The sequence below is a fragment of the Marmota marmota genome, unplaced genomic scaffold (genome assembly GCF_001458135.2).
Source record: "Marmota marmota marmota unplaced genomic scaffold, marMar, whole genome shotgun sequence".
Classification (NCBI taxonomy): Eukaryota; Metazoa; Chordata; class Mammalia; order Rodentia; family Sciuridae; genus Marmota; species Marmota marmota.
Genome location: NW_025999944.1, coordinates 2820961 through 2844162, shown reverse-complemented (window position 1 = coordinate 2844162; position 23202 = coordinate 2820961). Strand labels below are relative to the sequence as shown.

Here is a 23202-nt window from a genome sequence, read left to right as displayed (position 1 = left end):
GTTGTCTCCATAACCACTGGGTCATGCATATTGTCCCATTCTGGGGAAGGGTGACATCCGTAAAAAGCCAGTCAGTCACGGTTCAATGACGAGTTGCAAGAAGAGAGCTGATGCACACCACAGAGGTCTCATTTATAAAGAAGCAAAACCAAACGTTTTAGATCTTCAAGATTAAGAATGTTCTGGAAGGTAGTACATCATGGATTGCTAACTATCGCCCAAAATACCATGTCAGAACTTTGTATGCTTCTCTAGCACCGTCCTCCTCAGGTGTGATTGTGCATCTCCGTCTCCCCACTCCTCTGCAAGGTCTTCTGAGGCATTTGCGTGCCTCTCCGTCACCCAGCACTGCCCAACGAAGAGCAGAGCCTAATATGGTTCTTTGCAAGAACAAATGTGCACAACATGTATTTTTGCTACAAAGATCATCTCTTAGCATTTGTCTTATGCAAACAATTTGACAAATTCTAGTTGGATATAAAAACATAATTTTGAGCAAAACTTTTTTTTTTAAGAGATAAACAAAAGCTCAGCTTCCCTTGCATATTCAGGACTTCCAGTTGCCACTTAGGGCCCAGGTAGGTAAACTGTGTGAACAGTTCCTTGGAGCTGAATGGACACCTCACTATGGTTGAGTATTGGAATCATGTGGAGCTTCTTAGACATTCTGAGGCCTGAGCCCTGGTCCCGGATCCCATTCTGACTCTGCAATGACATCTGAGATCAGGGCATGAAGGCCCTTGGTTCAAGAGTAAAGCATTTATCATATCAAAAGAGATGTGAAGACACATTCTTGGAAAGTGAATGAAAATCTTACTATTATAAGAGCTCAATTTATTGGAAAAAAAAATTGACTTCTTTTTTAATGGGACACATTCAAAATGAGGTTGTATCAAACTATTTTATTATTCCCAGAGGTTAGAACTGTGAATGGTTCCTCAAAATAATGGGAACCAGAATACGCCCAAAGAGCTTTTGCTAAAATATTGTAGGCTGAGCATGGTGAGGTGTTTGGTAATAGGGATTAAAGAAAACAAAAGAAATTTTCTATAAAAACCCCTCAGTCCCAGGGAGCTGAGCTGAGTTGAGTAAGGAGAGGTCCCCCAGTGTCAAGGCCACCCTGCAGTGGGAGCCTTGGCACCCGGGGATCCCAGCCTCCCTGAGTTAGGCAAGTGGGCATCCCTAGCAACCCCTAGGGGCAGACAGGGGCTTGGTGCTCCGTGGAGGCACAGTTAAGGCCTGCCCTGGCACCTAGTGACTGGGGGGCCATGAGAAAGCACTCTGAGCTGCCCCCCTCATCAACATAACCGTTCCTTTCAATTTATTATTTTAAATATTTATTTTTTAGTTGTAGTTGTCAATACTTTTATTTTATTTATTTATTTTTATGTGGTGCTGAGGATCGAACCCAGGGCCTTGCACGTGCTAGGCAAGCGCTCTACCGCTGAGCCACAACCCCAGCCCCAACTTTCAATTTCTTGAAAAATAATATTCAACTTCTTCATCATAATCATAGAGCATTTGGGGAGTTATCTGTTTAAATTTGTTTTCCTCCCATTTACAAGAATACTCACAGATTGGACCGGATAAAAGTGGGTGTTTCTTTATCTCCACAGAAACTAGGTCTAAACAGCATTAAAAAAAATAAAAATAAAAGCCAAAACAGGCCGCAATGATTCACTAATCACCTAATTAAGTTTTAACAACACACACTCTGTCATTTCTTTTTGTTCTCTTTGGTCCTGCTGTTCATAAAAGGCAGGTGGAGACGGGGTTTTATTGTTGGGAGGGACCTCAGAAGGATCTCCATTCAACCCGCCCAAGTCTGACTTCATGGGAGCAGCCTGCCCATCTCCCGTGCTGACTCACACATTGTTTTCCTTGTCCAGTCGGCCTGGTAGGAGGCAGCCCCGGTTGACCTCTCTCTTTGAACTGCCACCATCTCTGGCTTTCACAGGGACCTCCTTTTGCCTCCCTCAGAAGAGGGAGGGAGAAAGACGTGACACGGGGACACTGCCAAGGAAAGCCACCACCAGAAGAAAGAGTGGACCCAGGTAACAAGCCTCACCTGAGCCTGGGAGGGCCCTGAACAACTGGTGTGATGTAGGTGTATCCTGGCAGAAAAGCTCCCCACACCCCTAAAAAGCCAGGAATAATGCTGGGAATGCTGGGCGGGGTTTGTATGCTAATGAGGTGGCTGGTGGCTGAAGGTCCCTGGATGAGGCAGGTCACTGGAAAGATGAAGGCATGATCACAGGGCTGGCCCTTGGAGCCCCACCTCAACCACTGGGGAGGGGAAGGGGCTACGTTGAGTTGGTCACCAGTGGCCGGTGCTTTACTCAGCCATGGCTGCACAAAGAAGCTTCCCAAAACCCCAGAGGGATGGGGTCAGAGGACTTCCAGAGAGCTGAACATGGGACGTTTCTGGAGATGGTGAGCCCCAAGAGGGCCGAGAAGCTCCCTCCTTCCTCCATGCCCTGTGCATCTCTTCCGTCTGGCCCTTCATCCGTAGACTTTGTTGACATCCTCTAGGATGAAGGGCCAATGCAAGTCAGGTGCTTTCCTGAGCTCTATGAGCCACTCCAGCAAATTAACTGAACCCAAGGCGGGGGTAGTGGGAACCCTGATTTATAGCCAATTGGTTGGCACTGGCTGCAACATGGGACTTACAGTTGACATCTACAGTGGAGGGATGGAGCCCTCTACCTGTGGGATCTGATGTCACCACCAGGTAGACAGTGTCAGAATTGAAGTGCACCTCGGGATACCAGCTGGTGTCCACTGGAGACTCAGCTGCAGAGTTGGTAATTGGTGGGAGGCAATCCCACACATTTTGGCAACCCAAGATGACATATTCTGTTGATTGTCAAGTGAGAGAATGGAAAAAACACTGGGCTTAATTTTTTTCCTGTCTCCAGAACAACCAGTTGGGATGTAATGAGCACCAATTATCTCTGACCGGTCGAACCCCAGACCTCAGAGAAGAAAGCTTAGAGCAGGTACCGGGGAAGATACGGTTTTCTACATGGTCAAGTGAGTCTCTCACATCCATTTCTAAGAAAGGGAGAGTGGGTAGAAGAAGGGACAGTCAAAGCTAATTCCATGTAGATTTCATGATGACTGAAGACAGTTTCTCCTTGTACTTTCAGAGACGTCTTATAATTTTTTCACTTCCTCATGAAATCTATTTTTTCCAATGCCTATTTTCCAAGTAAAAATTCTTGAAAACAACCAAGGGATTGTGCTTATTTTTCACAGAAAGTGAGCACAAGGAGGACAGGCCACTGGCTGGTAGGCAGTCTCTTTTGCAGCTGAGGCTAAGAGATAGAGAGAAAAACCAGGGGGCGGGGAGGGGAGGGCAGGCAAGGTGAGCTGGCTGGTCACTGAGACTTGGGCAGAAGAGAGAGAGCCAAGAGCACCCCCAGGAAGAATAAGCGGGTGGTGGGACTGGTGGAAGATGCCACTGTTCTTCCTCAAGATGGACAGTGCATGGATGGAAGAAATGTTATCTGATGCAGAGAGACTCAAAGAGCTGCTGGCTCAGGGTTCTGCCCAAATTCAGACAGTAGGTCCCTCCCCCTGCAGAGAGGCCGTGGACCCTGGTCTAAAAGATCCCCAACTCCTCTACTGGCCCCTTGTCAAAGGCAGTAATTCACTGGAAGATGTTTGTAAGGTGGAAGTCGGGCTCTGCGCTTCCGTGTTTAAGGCACTACTCTTTCTGGGGTGCTAACTGCTAATGCACCCGCCCTCCTACCTCCTCCTCTGCTGGTTTGATGAACAGATCTCCCCTTTGGGCAGGAACGGAACCTGTCTCACTCTCCCACTCCCACCTCCATGATGTTGGAAGGCTCTTGTGAGTGTCCAGCTTTCAAGACAGTAAAGTTGAGATCTCAGCCCAGGCCACCAGTATGCGACTCAGTAAGTCAAGTCTCTGGAGCCCGCAGCTCTGCCACCTCTGCACAAAAAGCAGGGCAGGCTGTGCCACAGAGGGAAGCAGCAGGTGTGGGCAGACAAGGTGTGGGCCTCGTCACTGCGGGAGTCCTGGAACCAGCAACTATCCCATATAGATTCTGCTGGGAGATTACAGCCAATGGTGTGGCCCAGGTGAACACAGCCACACCCATTAATCAATTAACAGATCATAGAGACTTTCAAGGGTCCAGTCCAGGAGGGTAAAGTCTGTGTTTGATTGATCCCTGTCATCCCATAGGTCCTGGTATACAGCAAGTGCTCAGTCAACATCTCTTGACTTAGTCAATGAGACTGATACACTAGACATAAATTTAATGGGCACCACAAGCCATTGAGTTTATCTGTGTGTACTCTGTTTTGGCTTTTGTAGTAATCATATTTCCTAGTTTCTGTATTTGATGCTTTGACATCTGGGCCCTTGCTGACCCTGAGAGTTGTTAGAGACAATAAAGGACTCACCCATGAGCAGACTTTTCAGATGCAAACCAACCAGTCCAGAGCCCAACCTCAACCTTCATTTGGGGTCTTACCCTCCAGGCCACTATCCACCTGCCACAATCACCCCACAGCCAGGTGCCATACAACGAGGGTCTCTATGTCCCAAAGCCCACTGGAATTATTCACACTAGTCAATGCTGAGCTACCTGACTGCCTCCTCCGGTCACACAGAAACCACAACAAAGGCTCCCAGCCTCCCCTGCTGGATTCCTCTGCCTCCTGACCAGCCCTGGTGCTGCCCATGTGACCTCATGGAGTGGTGTGAACTGTAACAAGTCGCCTTGTCAGTGGCAGTCATCTCCTGCTTTATTGGGCTCACCATGTTGGATAACAATAAGCTCTGCATTTTACAACAGATTTGGAGCCTGCTACCAGGTGACACTCAGGGTAATAGCTGTCAGTTCCCCACCACTGGCTCTGGGCCAAACATTAGATACTTTAAATCTAAACACAACGGACAGTCGCAGAGATGGTGTTATTGCTCTGCTTCTGCAGATGAGAAAACCGAGCTCAGAGGTTAGGTGACTTGCCCAAAGCAAGTGGCAGAGCTGGGAGGGTTTAGCCCTGAAGAAAGGGGGAAACGTGAGACCTGGAGAAGGGATGATGGTGTGGCAGTGGGAGTCAGGGCAAGGAACCTGGAAAGACAGCTGGTTTATTCTTTTGTGTGTGTGTGTGTGTGTGTGTGTGTGTGTTGCTGGGGATTGAACCCAGGACCTTGAGCATGCAAGGTAAGCACTCTACCAACTGAGCTGCATCCCCAGCCTGGTTCATTCTTGCAGCACTCATTACTTGAGCTTTCTTGAGCGAAGGGTAGCAGTTAGGACAGCTGAGCCCAGGCTCCACCTCCATTGCCCAGATCAGCCATGAGACAGGAACTCTCGGTCCTTCGGGCTGCCAGTCTCAAGCCCATGGACTCCCCAATTCTGGAGGGAATGCTACTTTGGGCACCCCAGGTGAGCGCTCCATGGCTGCTGGCTTGATCTATACTGGTTACCCCCAGACAGGGGTCAAGAGATTAGAAATGCCTTCCTCTCCATCACTTATTTACCCCTGTATCCAGGGGCTATTCTGTTTCTGAGTTTCCTTTGGGACTAGAGATGTTCTCTTCCCCAAAACAGGACTTACATCAGCTACAGATAAGACTTGGGAGCTTTGAAAACTCATCTAGAAACAGCAGCATGAACAACCATTTTTATATTCCTGACCACAAAGCGCACCTCCTTTACTAGAGACAGTCGAAGAAGGGCAAGGAAAGGGCCCAAGGAAAGGAAGGCCAGCCTCTGAGACTCCATGGGCATCCAGAGGTCAGCACACTCTTCTCACAACCACTGGCTGACCAGACAAGGACTCTCCAGCCTTCCGCCCATCGACTGCCTTCTGGGATCCTTAATACAATCCTACAAACTGAAGACACTCTCCTTGAGCACCCTGGAAACGCTTCAAATCCTTATGAGGTCACATTTACATTTTATCACACACCCTTAGATCTGGGCTGGGGGGTCCTGGTAACTTTGGCGGGACTATGGTATTCTTCCCTACATTTGGCAGGGTATACGGAGACTCCAACAGGACTGGGGAACCTAGATGCCAGGGAAAAAACCGTGGGCCAGGGGACCAAGGTCAAGCTCACTTAAGGACGAATTGCATCATCCCTTTCAAACAGAGAATTGTAGGCCATCAACAGGAGGGAGAGCAGGGGTAAAACCTAGGTGTCACCTGCAAATCGGGAGGCCTGACAGTCATCAGGCAAGTTGTCCTCAGTTCCCCCACCCTCAGTAGGTCACTCCCCTCCCCAACTGAGTGCTGCCCCCTTCTGGACTCTGGTATGTCCTACCTTGGCAGTCCCTCCTCCACCAGTGAGATTCCCTGTGCAGGCCAAGGCCACCTTGGGTGAATGTAGGGTCAGGAGGGAAGGCCAGGAACAAGACCCTTCTCTCCTCACAGGCAAGGCCTCCGCCCACTGTGACCCCCTGGGTATCTTGACTTGAACTGAATCTCCTGAAGCACCATGGTCCTGAGGCACCCTGGCCCCAGGCAGCTCTAGACCTAAGCTGTAGTGTCACCACGTCTGCAGGATGAGGCTGGGCCAGCCCAGGCTGCCAGGCCCCCTTCACAGATATGTTTATATCTCAAAGACCTTCAGTGGAATCATCCCACATGGTCATAAGACTCCAGAAGACCCTGGAGGGTGGGGTGGGGAGGGAGGGGAGAGCATCTTCCCACCTGAAGTCAGCATCCAGGCTTTCTTCAGAAGCCACCCAGGGCCCTATCGTTGTGTTCGTGATCAAAACCACTCGAATTTCTCTTTCCTGGAGCAGCCCCTCATGGATAATTCATCCCATCTGCTCCCTGCTCTCGCCATTTATTCCCACGGCTATGCTCCAGCCTCGTCTTGGCCCCAAAGGGCTCCACCTCAACCCTGAGTAGCAGGACTCTGCTCTCTGGCCACCATGGAGACTCTCCAGCTCCCACAGCCTCTCCCCACCCTCTGGCTCTGAGCACCCTGAGCACAGCTCCTGCCTATGTTGTGCTCAGTCGAGGGGGGCCCCTGCACTGTCATTTCTAATGGACCCCTGCCACCCTTCCCTCGGTCTTCTTCAGTCTCTCTGGGCCTCCACCAGTCTCCACTGGCCTCCCCTAGCCTCCACGGGCCTCCTCACCTCCCTAAGAGTCAAAATGAGCTGGTCTCCTAGTGCTCCAGGACAAGGCCACCCTTACCCTGACCCACACACCACTGTGGCAGGGCAGGGGAGGGGTGGCTCGGGACCTTGGGTGGTCATGGCCAGACTCCTCCCCTGCAGACCTTCCAGCTCCACCATCAGTTTCTGCCCTGAGATAACCAGCAGGACCCCCACCCTCACTGGGTCTTCAGCCCCACTGTCTTAGACGGGGCTGCTGAGACCACATGCTATAGAGTAGGTGACTTGGAAACCCCTGGGATTGACTTCTCACAGCTCTGGAGGCCGGAGATCAGGGTGAGGTTCTGGAGAGACTCCTGCAGGCCACACTGCAGCCTCTCACTGGGTCCACACATGGTAAAAAGAGAGCCAGGGGACTCTCTGGGGGCTCTTTCACCAAGGACCTAATCCCACTCCCAAGGGCCCCACCCTCATGACCTCGTCACCTCCCAGAGGGCCCACCTCCTCACCATCACTTTGCAGATGAGGAGTTCAATGAGTGAATTTCGAGGGGACACAGCCCTTGAATCCATTGCACACACAGGAACCCACCACTCCCAGAAGCCCCTCACCCCCCCCATCATCACCAACAGCTCTGCTCCTCCTCCTGTGGCCCCAGCTTCCTGGCCAGCTTCTCACATCTTCCCACGGTGGCCCTTGGACTTCCCAGCCAGGCACCCATGGAATCGCACATCCCCTCAGTCTCTGCTCTGGGCTCCTGTTACTCTTCCTCTGAACGAAACCCTGCCCTTCTCTGTGCTCCCCTCGCCTCCGCCACAACCAGGTGAGCACTTTTCCTTCCTGAGCGCCACATATAACCGACCCGAGTGTGGTAGGAATTGCTCTTCACTCTGTCACTACTTCCAGAACTTTCTCTCTCCTTCCTTCCTCGTCACAAGACTGCACACTTCTCATTACTAAGAGTGGCCTTGTCCTCCCTCTCAGGGTCTCTGTCACCACCCTTGCTCAGTCTCCAGTTAAACTCTTCTTGCTCCCAATCCACCTCCCCATGCCTTAGCCATTCACCGTGAGCCCTGGAAACGGGCTGGCCCCACAGACCCAGGCTCAACATGCACAAGAAAATGCTATGACGCAGCCTGAAAGCCCTTGCTAGGTGCCATCCCTGGACTTCCATGCCCTTGGACTTCCCAACCTCCAGGACTTCTTCACCCAGTTTGGGGTATAATGTTGTCACAACAGAAAATGAACTAAGACACTGAGCGTAGCTGGACAATAGGAGACCATGCACCACACCAACCGGGCTGACTTCAACTCCATGCCCAAGAGGGTCCTCGCAGCTGTCCCCTCTGTTCCCCCTCTCCTGGACACTGCTTCCCAGGGGTGCCTCCTCCTGCATCTCGGTGTCTACTTGACTGAGAGTACAGAAGCAACGAGGAGGGGCCCCTCCTCAGCTGAGCTCTGTGCCACTTCCCTCGAACGCCTGGAAAGCTCTTCCCTGCCCCTTCCCCAGCACATCCTGCTGGTCCTTCCATCTTCCTCCACTGTCTATCTCATGGAGGCCTGCCCTCCTCCCCAGACACATGGTCCCCCCAGCTGCACTCCAGGGTGCAGGACTTCCATTAGGGTATCTGTCACATCACAAGCCAGGTCCCTTCACCTGCCTGTATCACTGGGGGATGCTAAGCCCCCTGAGGGCAGGAAGCAACCTTTCTTTTCTGCCTCCCGGCAGCACATGACACCCGCGTGTGGGATGAACCAAGTCTCAGTTTCTTTTCTGCCTTTTAAACTCTCCTCTCAGCCTTCCTTCATCTGGGTCCTTATGGATTCGGTGACGTGTTCATTCAATCAAGAATCTAAGGCACCTGCCATGTGGGAGTCACAATGCTAGATCCTGGGGACATTAAGATGAATCAAAGGCAGTCAGTACTTGCCAGCAAGGAGTCAGAGGGGAACCAAGATGCACCTAGTAGTAGCAAATCTGTGAATGTGGGTATTATGGGATTGGGGAGAAGCCAGGAGGGGATTAGCCATTATCTGAAACCTGGGGTCAACACAGACACCTGGGAACGAGGTCGGAACAAAGCTCACTGTTCTAGGGACCAGGAACAGAGACTATGGAGGAACAGGGGCCCCATGGGCAGGCCCTGGAGTAAAAGGAAACAGGCTGAAGGGAGATCTTCCATGGACAAAGGGCCACATGTATTCCACGTTGGAAGGACTTGCTGTGGAATTATCCATGTCATCCTCCCAATAAGCCAGTGTTGGTGCGTTGACAGCCTGATCTATAGAGTGGGGAAGCCGAGGCTGGGGGCTTCATTGAGGCTTCACAGCTTGCCAGAGCCTAGCCCAGCTGTCCAGCTCCGAGGACTGGGCTTTTTGCTCCCATGCAATGTCATCCACAATGGAGACAGCAAGACTGATAGCAATCAGGTGCCTGAGGCCAGTGAGGCTGCCTGGGGTCTGCACCAAGGACGCAGCACCACCCTGAAATCCTTCCTACGGGGTCACCTGTCAGTAGCCTTGCACCTGAGCCAACTTTGTGTGGGTCTGCAGAGGGAGGGAGGAGAAGGAGCAGGACATAGTGAAATGATAGACATCGGGAGCTTGTCTTGGGCCACCTGGCATCCCTGACTACATAGCCAGTGGGTGACACCCGCAGGGACCCTGGAAACATTCTGTTGAAAAAATGAAGGATGGAGAAATGAATGAATGAACAAGCAAGGGAATGGAGGGCGGGAAGCATGAGAGCGAGACTAGGGCAGAAATGGTGATGTGATAAAGAATAACCACGATCCCAAACCACCTCCCCTCTTCCCAGGCATCTAACGCCCACCTGTGGCCCACTTGGGTGTCCTCCAAGATTGCCCACTCCAGAGCACACCAAGCTAACGGGAACGAGGTAGGAACAAAGCTCACACCAGCCCCGCTGCCCCCACACCACATGGGGGACAGTGTAGGTTAGGGGCTCGAGGTCCAGGCAAAGGCAGAGAGGAGAGGCTCCTGCCTGTGTCCATCTATGGGAAGGCGGCCCTTGGGAGATTTATGATCCTCTCCTCTTCCCTGACACCTCTGGGAGACCCCAGCCTCCACGTGGGGACAATGAGACCCAACCTTCAGCCTTTCAGGGAGCAGACCTTGAGAAGGACCCTCATAGCAAATGACCTCCAGTCAGAGAAAAGACCCACACCATGGAGCCCTCTGGACCCAGAGTATTTCCTACAGAACCTCCTCGTTATGGTTTGGATATGAGGTGTCCCCCAAAGGCTGCCATTAATGCTGGAATATTCAGAGATGGAATGATTAGATTATGAGAGCTCTAACCCAATTAGTCCATCGTCGTTCGAATGGACTGATGGGGTGATAACTGTAGGCAGGAGGGTATGGCTGGAAGAGGTGGGTCACTGGGAGTGACTGTCCCTGAAAGGGTGCCTCCTCCTGTGGCTCCTGCTTTCTGGCTGGCATGAGGGAGCAGCTTCCTTCCAGTGGGCCCTTCTGCCGTGATGTTCTGCCTCATGTAACACCCAGAGCAATAGTCAGCTGTCTATGGACCGAGTCTCTGAAAACACGAACCCCCCGTAAACTTGCCTCCTTTAAGTTGTTGTCCAGTAGTTTAGTCACAATGACACAAAAGCTAATTAAAATACTAGGATTTATTGGGAAAAGGACAAAAGTATGTGCTTAATTTCCTGAGCAACAAGTCCTTGTGGGAAGCCGGGCTCTTCTCTCCTCACCATGCTGCTCCCATTGTGGAGGGATGGCCCATCAGGCAGCAGAGGCCAGGAGGCCGCCTGGCCACCCGGCTCACCGGCAGCCTGCAGCCTCCTCTGCCAGGGATTGGCTCTCAGCTGGTGCTTAGCAAAGCCCGTCCTGAGAGCGCTGCAGTGCTCCACAAGTTAACCCCCTTCCCTTCTCCTGCTCCAGGGCCCAATTCTCCAACCTGCAGAGGGCGGTGGCCTCTGAGGAGGCCCTAGGCAGACCCTCCCAGGAAATCCACTCCCACCCTTGGGCCTCCGCCCGCAGCCATCAGCCATGCCAAATGAGGCAGGGAGATTTGATGGATGGGGAGGTGGATGCCGCGCTCCCCTAGGAGAACAGTTTAATTTTATGGGGAAGGAACACAGGAACGGGGAGCCCCTGGGCCCAGCAAGCAGCCCGGCTGCAGGCGTCCAGCCGCCGCCAGGAGCATGTGCAACTCATTACCTCGGCCAGTTTCCCATCTGCGGCCACGATGACGCCACGGGAGTGGAGGAGGGGCAGAGGCCATGGCGAGCAGGACTGCAATATTTTTCTGACACTAACACCTCTCTCTGGCCCTTGGAAAGTGCCTCCGAGAAGCCAGGCCCAGCCAGGCACCACCCACTCCCAGGCCAGGCTTCCTCAGCTTCATGGCGCCAGACTGAAGAGGTCCCCAGTCCCCAGTTGTTACAGCAGAGGGGAGGGGGACACAGAGGCATGAAGGGGAAGGTGAGGAGAGGGAGAGGAGGAGCAGGAAGAGAGGGAAGAGGAAGCAGGCCACACTGGCCCGTGTCCATCCGCTGGGTTTCCGGTCAGAGGGAGGGTAGGAGCTCCAGCCAGAGAGGGCATGGGTGAAGCGCCTTCAAGACACCCTCTGGGACTGGCCCTGCCAAGCAGGCCTGGCACCACAGGTGGCCCTCTGGCATTGCCTGGGAGCTACCAGGTAAGAGGGACTGTCCCTGCCTGTTAGGCCTTTGCATGAGCAGTGGGCTCCAAGGAGGAGGCCAGGTAGCCAGAGCTGGGCCTGGAGGCCTCTGGAGGTCATCCCTTGACAGGTCACAGACCCTCCCTTCCCTTCTAACCTGGTAAGTGAATAAAAGGGATGGGATGAAGGCAGGGAGGAAGAAGAGGGGAGGGGAAGAGGTGGGGGGCGGGAAGAGGGGGAGGAGTGCAGAGGTCAGTGCAGTGAAGAAGTAGATGTGACAGCAGGGGCCACTCCCTGGGGGAGGGTCCCTTCCTGCGCACTGAGGGAGCCAGCCCAGCCTGCAGCAGGAGGCTGCTCCCCAGGACCTCCTCTCCCCCTCTTTCCTGCCCCCACCCCTGGTTGCTTGGGCGAACTTTTTTCACTCTCTGGGGTTTCTGCTCCAGATCCTAAAATAAGCACTTCTCAGCCCTTCAGCTCCCCAGGAAGTGCGGCCTCCTCCCTTGGGAGCCACCTGGTACCCCTTTAGGAGGAGGTGACCAGGTAAGGATCAGTGGGGTCTGGCTGGTCCTGCCTGGGAATGTGTCCTCCAGAGAACTCCTGCCCAGGACTTCTCAGGGACAGAGGGGAGCTAGCCAGCTGCAGGTCCCGGCCACACCCCTGAGCTTAGCAGCTGGGCGTGGGCAGATAGTGCTTTAACCCCCCCCCCCTCTTCCCGGCTGCTCCAAGTCTGCTCCCCGACAGGGTCTGAACCCAGCAGTGGGAGGAGCTACCTCTCAGGGGCATCAGCCTCACCGCCTCGGAATTCCTTTCCTAGGAGGGAACCTGGAAAGAAGATCCCAGTCAGGTTTCAGCCCTGCCATTAACCCCTTGGTGACCTTGGACAAGTCGTACAGTCAGTCTCCAAGATCTCCTGATGCAGAGACTGCAGAGGACAGCCAATCCCCTTCCCTGGATTCAAGAGTCTATCAAGGATGAACAACCAACCCCCTACAGTGGGACTGCACAGAGCAGGAAAGCCCCCCCCCCCNCCCCCCCCCCCGCCCCCGCCCCAAACACAGCAGCAACACAGAGCGTTTCAGGCATCTTGGATGTTAGAACTGTAGGCCCTGCGCAGGCACGAGCTAGGGACTGTGATCCACAGGGTCTGGTGTGAGACTTGGGAGGGTTCTAACAGGTAGAGAAGATGGGGTGGGGAAACAGGCTTCCCAGGAGGATGGCACCAAGGCCCAGAGCAGGAAGGACAGACAGACCCCATGGATTCACATTGAGGGTGACATGTTGGGGGTGGGAAGAGCAGACCTGGGGACCAAGGGGCCAAGATAGAGCCTGGAAACCTTGCTGGTTAGAGAGGGAGCCACCAGGGAGCAACCCCCACTGGATAAGATGAGCTTACACCTGGCCAACTTGAAGGTCCGTGGGCATTGAGGTCTGAGTCACACCTAATAGCTGGCCCCCATTTTGAGGACCTTCTTTCCCGGTGCCAAGACCCCAGAGCCCGCTTCCAACAGGAGGAAGTAGTGCCCACTCCTCCTCCCTCTCAAAGACACCACTTTGATTCACTTAAGGCCCATGGAGGTGGCCCTGGCCCAGGCCTCCCTTCCGTTTCCCTTCTCTTTCCACCTTCCTCTTTCTCCCCGGCCTGGCCCTACCCCTTCCTCTCCCTCTCTGTTCTACTTTCCAGAGTTGATCCAGAAGCAATGAAATTCTTCAGAAACAGACCCAATCTGGCTTGAATTTCCTCAGGCTCTCCATCTTCCTCTTAGGAAGATGAGAGGGAGGAGGAATCAGCCAGGATCCCAGGAGTTTTCAGAAGCTGGTTTCAACCCAACATGGCTCTATTTGGCTTCTCACACCACCACCCACCACCCACCACTGTTTTCAGGCATGGAATTTTGGAACTGGAAGGGACCTGAAATATCCCCTGCAGCCCTATTTGGCAGATGAGGACACTGAGTTCCACAGATGTGATGGAGGCAGTCTGGGCCTCACAGCTTCCAGCCTCTACTGTCTGCACCTCACCAGGAGCCAGGCCTCTGGGGACCCTGTGTGCACAGGACCCTCTCAGTATGGATCTAAAACTGCCCTCTGACAAACCTGCCCACAGCTGGGGACCTGGCCAGCACAACAGCTAGCACAACATTTACCCCTTCTGGTCCAAATGAACTTTCTTGATCTGGACCAGAAAAGCCAAGAGTGGGATGAGGTAAGGGAGAGAGGATAGGATGGTCCTGGTGACATTGCCCCACCCCATGCCTCTCGCACTGCTGTGGCCCCCAGGCACCCCAACCTGGTGCTGATCATTGCTTCCAATCACCCCGCTGTGCTGTACCCTAGTTCCTTCCGGCTAAACCAGGCCTCTTTCCTAGGTGCCAGTGGGGACAGAGGAGGATCAACATCACCTTTGCTGATGTGCAGAGCAGGGCCAGGACCCCAGGGCCTTTCCTCTCTTCCCAGGCACAAGGACTCTAACAACAGAAGCTCTAGTTCAGCCCAGGGAACAAGCTGGTAGGCCTTTTTCCAACGTCTCATAAAATCTTTTCCAGTCTTCAAGTCCATATATTTCGACCCAGTTCACCTTTGGGGGAATTGTTCCCACGACAGCTTCTCTGATTTCTCTTCAGAGGCTCCCTGGTACCTAGCACATCACCCGACACATCGAAGGTCCTCAAAATATGTCTGTGGACCGCATTCCAGAGGAACAGCTACGTGCAAGAGTGGACGGTTCTTCACAAGGGTAGGCTGAGGAAGTGGTTGGTCAGAAGCCCCAGTGTCCTTGTCCCCTCTTCCTGCTGGGACTGTCCCCACTCCCTGCCTCGCTGAGCCACCCCACTTCCCTCCCACATCAGCCCCTTATGGGAGGAAAGAGGGCCTTGGAGGAAGAGGAGTCATTTCTTTTGAGTAATTTCAGGACAAAAATCTTGTCAGAGTCGTGCAAAGCAAAGCGCGATCGTGGGGGTCTCAGGAAGACCCTGCACATGAAGGGCTGGCTCTCCCTGGTGGTCTGCAAGACGCACTCCATCCTCTTTGAAGTGGATGCTCCCCTCCTGCACATGCTTTAGTGAGGATGGATTCGCCCATGCAGTCAGCATTTATTAAACACCTTTAGTATCCAGCTCCATGCTGGTGCACCAGGACCAGGTGCTGGGAAAGAGCTCAGGGACCCCTTGGATAAGCTGCACCCACTGAACCTCCAGAATTTTAGCAAATACCCAACCTCAAGATGCAGTGCCTTTCAGCATGACCGGAGCCTTCTCCCTTCACAAATGTGTCAGGAAATGGAAAGGAGGCTCCTCCTCATCCTGAAAGGGAGAGGGCCGGCTGACTTAGATATCCTGGTCTGACCCCAGCCTTACTCTGTGAGAGGCAGAAGGACTGGCCCAGGAGCGAGGAACCTCTCCATGATGGCATCAAGTGTGGGATCAAGTTGTTCTCAGCCTCAACTAGCCCATTAGTAAAGTGGGTACCCATCTTGCTAAGCACACAGGTTTGCTGAGATGAATGAATGAGAAAACACATGGAAAGATCTTTCAAGGCCTGAAACTCAACATAGGCAGAATTAGACTGGAGATCACCAGTGCCCTGGGTAATGCCAAGGTCAGGTGGGGGTGGGGCAGGGATCCTTCCCCAACCCAGAGAAGACTATGCACCCCAAGACGCAGCTAGGAGCACTTACCATCCTCACACAGGTTCAGCTTGGACAGGCTCCTGCCATCGAAGGGCTCCTCAAAGATGGAGCCGGTGTCTCTGTCGCTCACGGTGTGCAGATACATGGCCTTGTTCTCCATCACGTCCTGCAGCCACAGGGATGGCAGGTGGGGCAGGGTGGGGGGGCAGGGGAGAGAGACACAGTCAACTACAGGTGGGAACAGGAACAAAGGGACAGACCAAGGGGCCACATAAGTGGCCCTGGACCAGAACCCAGGGATCATCTCCTTATCAACAGGAGCCAGCAGCCACCCCCAGGTCCTCTCCCTGAGTGCTCGGTGCTTGGGAAGACCAAGGCACTGGGTCTTTCTGGTTGTGGAGCCTGACACTTCCATCAACAGCTCTTGGTGGGGCTGGAGCCCTGGGCTGGGGGCACCTTGGCCACCTGGGTAAGCCCTGAGGGAGCTGAACTGGCTACCCACAAGGTGACCAGGGAGCAGCTCTGAGATGTCTGGAAGCCTGGGTGTGTCAGAGAGACCTGGGCTGTATGGTGAGTTGGGAATGAGGGACTCACGGGGGTGTCCAGGATACAAGGCCACCAGCTAACACAACCGAGGAAGAAAGAATTACTCCAGATCCTTGGGGGACCACAGCAGGGCCTCAATGGAGGCCCCAGAGGCATAGAGATGGAGCAGCCTTAGACCAAGGCAGGGATCTTGCCTCGATGTCCCTGAGCCCGACCCTCTGGTCCTTGGGTCTATCCCATAGTGTTCCAGGGATGTCCCCACTGACTTGGGAAATCCTCTGTCACTTATGATGAACAAACTGATTTGCACAACAGTGTGTGCATTTGGTAATGCACCTGGGCAACAGAGGATGTGCTCAAAGGCGGCTGGTTGGCTCTGGTGAGGCTCTGGCATGGCAGGACTTTGGGAGGGACTGTGGGGATCGGGTACTTCTTTTTGCTTGTAGATTTTCTGAGTTTTCTATGATGCATTTACATTCTTTGTGTATCACAAAAAAATCCCTTTTTTAAAGCCAATTTACAAATTATTTACGTAAAATACTTCATATTCCTTTTCTCACATATGTGCTCAGTGATCTAACAAACTGTGCTTCATTCTTATCACAGTTTTAGTCAGTCATAAGTTTATGTCAACCTTGTTTCTGATGCTTTTTGACTTCTGGATATTTAACATGCCCCCAGGAACATGGGGTCCCAGGTCTAGAAAGGAGCATACTCAACTGGAAGCCAGAGGAGCTGAGCAGCATCTCTGGGCCAGGAGAGGCAGGTGCCTGCCGGGGATTAGAGGGAGCAAGGCCATTGATCACAGGACCAGTGGGCTCCTCTTCAGAGGCAGAGGCCAAAGGAGGCATTGCCCTTGCTCCGTCATGAGGGGTAATGAGGGGGAGGCGGGCCTCAAGCAAAACGCCAGTGCCGTTTTTATGACTTGAACTTGGTCTCCAGAGACCTCTGGCTTTGAGACTGAGAAGAGGCCAGAACTGACCATTTACTGCTCAACTGTCCTTCAGATGACCCAGGAAGATAGGACTTCTGCTCTTATCTCTAAAGTAATGAGACTCCACAACCCTTGCACGTGGGCTCACACACACACACACTGTGTACACACAGGCACACACAAAATCATGCGCACCCAGTCTCTGCAGCCTTCCCTCCAATCCGTGGGAGGGACAGAAGAGCAGGGAGGTCCATTGTCCACCAGGATCCCTCCTGCCCAACCGGCTCCCACCCAGCTTCTCTGTGCCTTCCCCCGGGGTATCTAGTCTGCTAACCTCCTAATACACGCCCTCTGTCCAAGGCCTCCACCCAGTGAGGGCCTCTAGGTGGGGCCAGGGTGCTCTGTCACTGCTCAGCTGCGGGGGAGCCTCCCTTGTCTCACGAGCTCAGTGTGCGGCACCCCTCCCTCTGGCCCCGCTCCCGGGGAGCTGCAAACAGAGGCCAGCATCTCCTCTGCCTTGCTAACCCTCACTCTGCCAAAGGCAACAGAGCCCGCAGCCAGAGTGGACAGGACATGGCCCCTGCGGATGGGGTGCAGAGCCCCAGCTTCATTCCACTGTCCTCCTCTCCTGGTCAGCCCCCGGCCAGCGCAGGCCCATTATCTGGAATGTATCTGCCGGGCGGCCCCTCCTCTGCCTCCTCCCTGCCCCTCAGCTGGTCAGTGCAGCAGCCCAGGGGACCCTTCTGGGAGAGGGGCTAGGGCCAGATGTGAGTGAGATGCGTTTGGAAACCTCAGCTGTTCGTTACTTGGAAATGAAACATACGCCCGTTCTGCCGGCCCCGGTTTTATTAGGGGCTGCTTTTTTGTTCTTGGGGAGCGGGGGCATTTGGACCCTTAGATCTTGAGTCTTATCACCCTCGGGCTGTTTGTGCTCTCAGGCAGGACGGGCTGACTGGTGAGGTGTGGCAAACTGCTGGCACACGCATAAACACGCCCCACAGGGTGCAGAGCGCTGACCCTCCAGGGTCTCCCTGTGAGCTCCTTCCGGGAGCACTGTGCCTTTTTATCCCATCTTTCCCATTTTAAAGATAAGCCAACCAAGACCACAGAGGCAAGAACTAATATATGTCAGAGTAGAAGGGTGCCAGCTGGACAGGGGCTTCCCACACAGGGCACTGGCTCAGCCACCGGGTTGCTGTGTCCAGAATGCATGGGTGCCTGCCTTCAGAGTCCCAGACCAGGCAGTCAGAGTCAGTGCGCCCCAGGAGGTGGGGGCTGGGTGGAGAGAGACTCAGAGCCAGAGAGGAACACCCATGCAGGATGCCAAAGCCAAAGGGACTGTGGACAAAGCCTGCAGAGCCTGGACTCCGGCATTTCAAGTCAGAGTAAGGTCACCCCGTGAATAGGGAGGGGAGGATTTACTCCCAGGCAGTTTTACCCAAGGCACTTAAAAGCACAGGTTAGAGGCCAAGGATTTGCTTCCAAACTGCATCTGAGAACAGAGAAAGCCCTCGGCTACCTGCACCCCTCCATGCAGACAAGAGGGGGCGGTGTATGGAGAGTTCAGAGGATCCTGTCCCGGCTAGTCTTCTCATCTATAATTGGAGAACTTGACCTCATCCAGTCCCAGATCCCAGAAGCATCACCTCTACCATGGGGGTCTGTCCTGCTGCCACCAGGGGAACTGTGAGACTGATAGGAGACAATGAACATGGAGGGCTCTGTGAACGAGGTCACCCAGGGCAGCTGGTGGCAGAGTCAGGTGAGAACAAACACCCTCCAGCCAGGGATGCAGCATAGATGGGACCCTGACTCTCAAAGCCCCTCTTTGGGCATCAGAAGGACAGAATGAACTCTTCCTGCTGAGGTCAGGAGCAGGGGGTGGCGGGAGCTTTGCCTGCTCTTCTGAAGATAGTTCCTGTGGCTTCCAGCCTCTGACGCTGCAGAGCTCACAGCTTTTCTAAGGACTGTCTCATTTTAAACTCATCAAAACCAAGTTTGTAAAAAAAAAAAAAAAAAAAAAAAACCTAAATGTGGCCCTAGAGAAAAAAATTGCTACATAGGTTTTAAACTCTTTCTTCCTTTAACTGTATTCAGTTAACCCAAAGCACAACCCACAGCTGGAGAGGTGCAGATGTTTTATAAATAGCCTATTGTATCAAATGTCCCCTCACTGGGCACACGTGCACACATACACAAACAGAGCACAGGGAGAGGGGCTGTCCACCAATCCATCTGCTCCCTGAATAGGGTCTCCAGCTGTGACATGAGCCAGGCAGAGTTGCTACCAAGACAACAGCTTCCCTCTGACACCCCGATGTGGGCTGATACTCTCCAGCCCAGGTAGCTGGATAAGGGCCCAGCGGATGTCCACAGGCTCCTTGGCTGGGACCCTCCCACCTGGGGCAGGCACCTTGGCGCTTTGCCTCCCAAAGACTTCCAAACACAGTGCTCTGCTCCATCCAGCTCATCGGGTCTCCTCCAGCTGCCTTTGGGACACCATGCCCTGGTAGGCACCAGGTCAAGGTTAGTGTCAAGACTCACCTGAGTCCCCCTGCTGAGGCTGGAGAGCCTGTCCCCTCAGTTCCTGGCATTCACCATGGTGGTCAGAGAGCTGGCTGATGCCCCACTGAGACCCAGGCAGCCCCTCCGAGCTTGTCTCCACAGCCAGCCAAATCCAGACGGAGTCATAGAAAGAGGGTGCAAGGCCACAGGGTCACTTCTGTGACTTGTCTCAGGACAAGGGCCACAGGGTCACTTCTGCAGGACCACCAGGTCAGGAGGCAAGACTCAACCTGGTGGCGGAGGGAGAGGGGGGTCTGCACCTGGGACTCTCTGTCTTGATGCGTCGCCTGCGTCAGCCTCAAGCAGCAATCCAGAGATGTTCTGAGGAGGCACCGGCAGCTCTGCTAGGTACTGACCAAGTGGGAACTGAGCTGCTCCAGCCGCGCGTCTTTATAAAAAGTTTTTGCTGCAACTGCGGAGGCTCTGCTGGCGGGATCTGGAACATGCACACCCTCTTGTGGCCACTCCCAGAATTACAGCCCCTCACAGGACTGCGCCAGCCGACCACAGCTGAGAAGCCAGCTTTGGCCTTGGGACTCCAGCGCCTGAAGAGCCGGCTCAAAATACTTTTTGGACAGCTTCTAGAAGGATTGCAGCTAGATCTGGCTTATGAGCCACACAAGGAAACCAGTCTTGCAAATTTATTTATAGGACCGAGTTGGCATTGCTCAATTCATTCAATAAATTTGGCATAGAATTGTTTTATGTATTTTCCTGAATCACACCCACGGCACAAGGACACAGATGGGCCACTCTGGGGTTGTTCAGAAGAAGGCCTCAGGGGCTCTGAAGTAACATCCCCGAATCAAGCTCAACACGATTCAGCAACAAGGTCAGTGTTCATAGAGCATCAACTGCGCCAGGGCTGGAGAATCCAGGACCCCATGAGGCAGGGCTGTTGGAAAGGGGTTGAAATCTGGTATGGGAGATGGAACGGGGCACAAAAGCCATAAGCCTAAGTACAAACAGTTACATTTACAAAAGGAGATTCAGCCGATGCTCTGGGAGCAATAACATTCAGAGCAGGTGGCCAAAGTGGGAAAGATGTCAGAGAAATCCCCAAAACAGTGAGCCATGGTGGCATGGCCAGTCCCATGGATGGATGTCAGAGGACTGAACACAGAAGGTAACTTCCATAAATGATTTCCTGTTTGTCGGTTAAAAAATTCAGCCTCCAGCTGGGGACAGTGGCCCCACACCTGTAATCCCAGCAACTCAGGAGGCTGAGGCAGGAGGATTGCAAGTTCAAGGTGAGCCTCAGCAACTTAGCAAGGCCCTAAGCAGTTTAGTGAGACCCTGTCTCAAAAATTAAAAAGGGCTGAGGATGTGGCTCAGGGGTTGAGTACCCCTGGGTTAAGTTCCCAGAACCCCCTCCTCCCAAAAATTCAGCCTTCACGCTTCGGGGTCAGCTTTCGAACATGAGATGGTTTTGCCAAGGCTCAGCTCCGCCTAGAGTGCAGCTGCCAACCCATGCTGAGTCCATAATAATAAGAGGGGAAGGAGAAAGAGGGGGAGGGTGGAGAGCAGGAGGAGAAAACGCTTCATAGCCTATATTATGTGCTGGGCAATTCCAAGTGCTTTTCCTATGTTAACTCATTTAACCTGTGCAGTTGTCCCTCAGCAACCACTGGGACTGGTTCCACGTCCAAAATTCTCGCTTCCAAAGTCTTTCGTAAAAGACGGCTTAGTGTTTGCCTAAAATGTATGTGTACTCTCCCTTATACTTTAAATCATATCTATATTACTATAATACCTAATGCCGTATAACTGCTAGGTGACTAGTTGTTATACTGTATTGTTTAGGGAATATGGCAAGAAAAAAAAGTCTGTACAAGTTCAGTAGAGACACGGGGCTTTTTAAAAAATACTGTTGATCTGCGGGTGGTTTGAATCCACTGGAGGGCCATCAGCACGGCAGTCCTGTGAGGTAGGTGCTACTGTTGTGACCACTTTACACAGACAAATCAAGTAACTTGTCCCAGATCACACAGCCTGTAGTGGCAGAGCTAAAACCAAGCCTTGGGCAGTTGGACTCCAGAGCCTCCGTAACCGCGCCCTGTACCATCTCTCACCAAAGGAATGCTTCTACCACCTGTCAATTCACAACATTCCCAGGAATGGATGGAATCTTAGAAACAGCCAGGAGTGTGCTTAGAACGTGATCCCAGAGCTCTTCCCGGCAGAGAAGCAGGCACTAGAAAGAGATGCACTGGCGTGGTGCTGTGGCTTCAATTTGTCCCCCTTAATCCATGTGTCGGAAACTTGGTCCCCAGAGCAGCAGTGCTGGGAGATGGGGGCCTCACAAGAAGGTGGTGTGATATAAGCTAAGAGCAGCCATAGAAGACGCCACCATCAAAGGGGCTAGTGATGGTGGTTCTCACTCTGCCATGTGAGCACGCAGAGGGAGCAACACACTAGATGCTGGCACCTTGAAGGTGGACTTCCCAGCTCCAAACTGGGAGGAAGAAAACTTCTGTGTTATACAGTCTCGGGCATTTCTGGTTTGTAGCGTAAATGGACTAAGACAGTTAGAGAGACCCTGCTCAAAACTCACTTTACCTAAAACAGACTGTTTTCCCACATGGCCACACTGGTGTGCCCTTCACCAGTTGGGGAAGGAGGAGGAGGAGGAGAGAACAGAGACCCCAACACAGCCCAAGCTATTGGCTGAACCTCTGTCACCATGGATAATTGATGATCCGACTGGGAAAGGGTCTAGTTTCCTGCATAAGATCCAGAAATAGGCATAGAACCATTAAACTGCACTGCAGGAGGGGTGAAATCTGTACTTTAAATCCAGGGACTGTGGGGCGCCTTTTCCCTCCCTTGTTTCAGGTCTATTTCACTCCTCGTAAGGATAAGGTGTGTCCATATTGATGCTTGCGACTAGTTCCTCCTTTATTTCTTTCTTTTGGCTGAGCATTAATGTCTGTTTATCTGCAAACACCACACTTATGTATGCCCTCTCCTGTTGATAGGCATCTGGGCTGTTTCCAGTCTCTGTCTAGAATGAAGTGGGGGAAAGAGAAAGGGGACGTTTGATGATAGTGCAGGACAGTGTGCCCCAGAGGACAGACATCCCAGGGGTGAGAGGCCTTTGGACAACTCTTAGCTCATACTATGCTGTCATTGCACCTAAAATCAGAATGGTCTAAGAGTGGTTTGCTTCATTTTGATCACAGATGGCATCTGTCCTTGACACTGTCCCTCAGAAGGTGTTAGGAAATGTGACAGCATTGATGGAGGGGTGACTAGACTTCTGAAGGAGCTGTATCCTTGAAAATGCAGGCAACAGAATCTGAGCACTTAACATGGAGAAACCACACTTGGCATAACCAAGAGCTCTCCCCAGTGCCCACATCTGTCCTGTGATCCACGTGGGACACGGAAGCGCAGGGACCACATCAGAGCATAGCGCATGTACCCAGGTGTTTCCTGCTTTCTTTAACTGTACCACCCCTGAGTGTGGCCCTGTCACCTCCTGTGTCCAGCCCTGCAGTGAGCTCACAGCCCATGGTAAGCCACCACTTTCTAGCAGGGTGTGCGGACAGTGGTCCTCAGAGGTGCTTATGGAGAGAAGCCCAGATTCCAAGCCAAGGAGCCCACTCCTGACTCCCAGCTCAGGGGATGGGGGAAGTCACAGGACCTCCCTGAACCTGAGCTTCCTCCTCTGGACAGCCAGGTTCCGACTTCCCGGCCTTCCTTCCTCAAGGGTGCTTCCCAGGGTCACAGGAGCTTTGAGACACCAATGCTCTTCAGCCAT

At 53.1% G+C, this 23202-nt stretch overlaps 1 protein-coding gene and 1 long non-coding RNA gene across 2 annotated transcripts in view; one reads left to right on the top strand and one right to left on the bottom strand.

Annotated features, from left to right (window-relative positions):
- The window catches only part of Scara5 (scavenger receptor class A member 5), a 105844-nt gene extending 86010 nt beyond the window's left edge, over positions 1-19834 (bottom strand). The window contains 2 exon segments of the mRNA XM_015499437.2: positions 15443-15560; positions 19419-19834. Coding sequence (XP_015354923.1) covers positions 15443-15554 — 112 coding nt within the window. The 5' untranslated portion in view covers positions 15555-15560; positions 19419-19834.
- On the top strand, positions 1503-5879 carry LOC125616384. Its single transcript, XR_007347014.1, has 3 exons — positions 1503-2054; positions 4642-4738; positions 5589-5879. It is a non-coding gene; the product is annotated as an uncharacterized LOC125616384 (long non-coding RNA).
- Positions 19835-23202: the final 3368 nt, after the last annotated feature.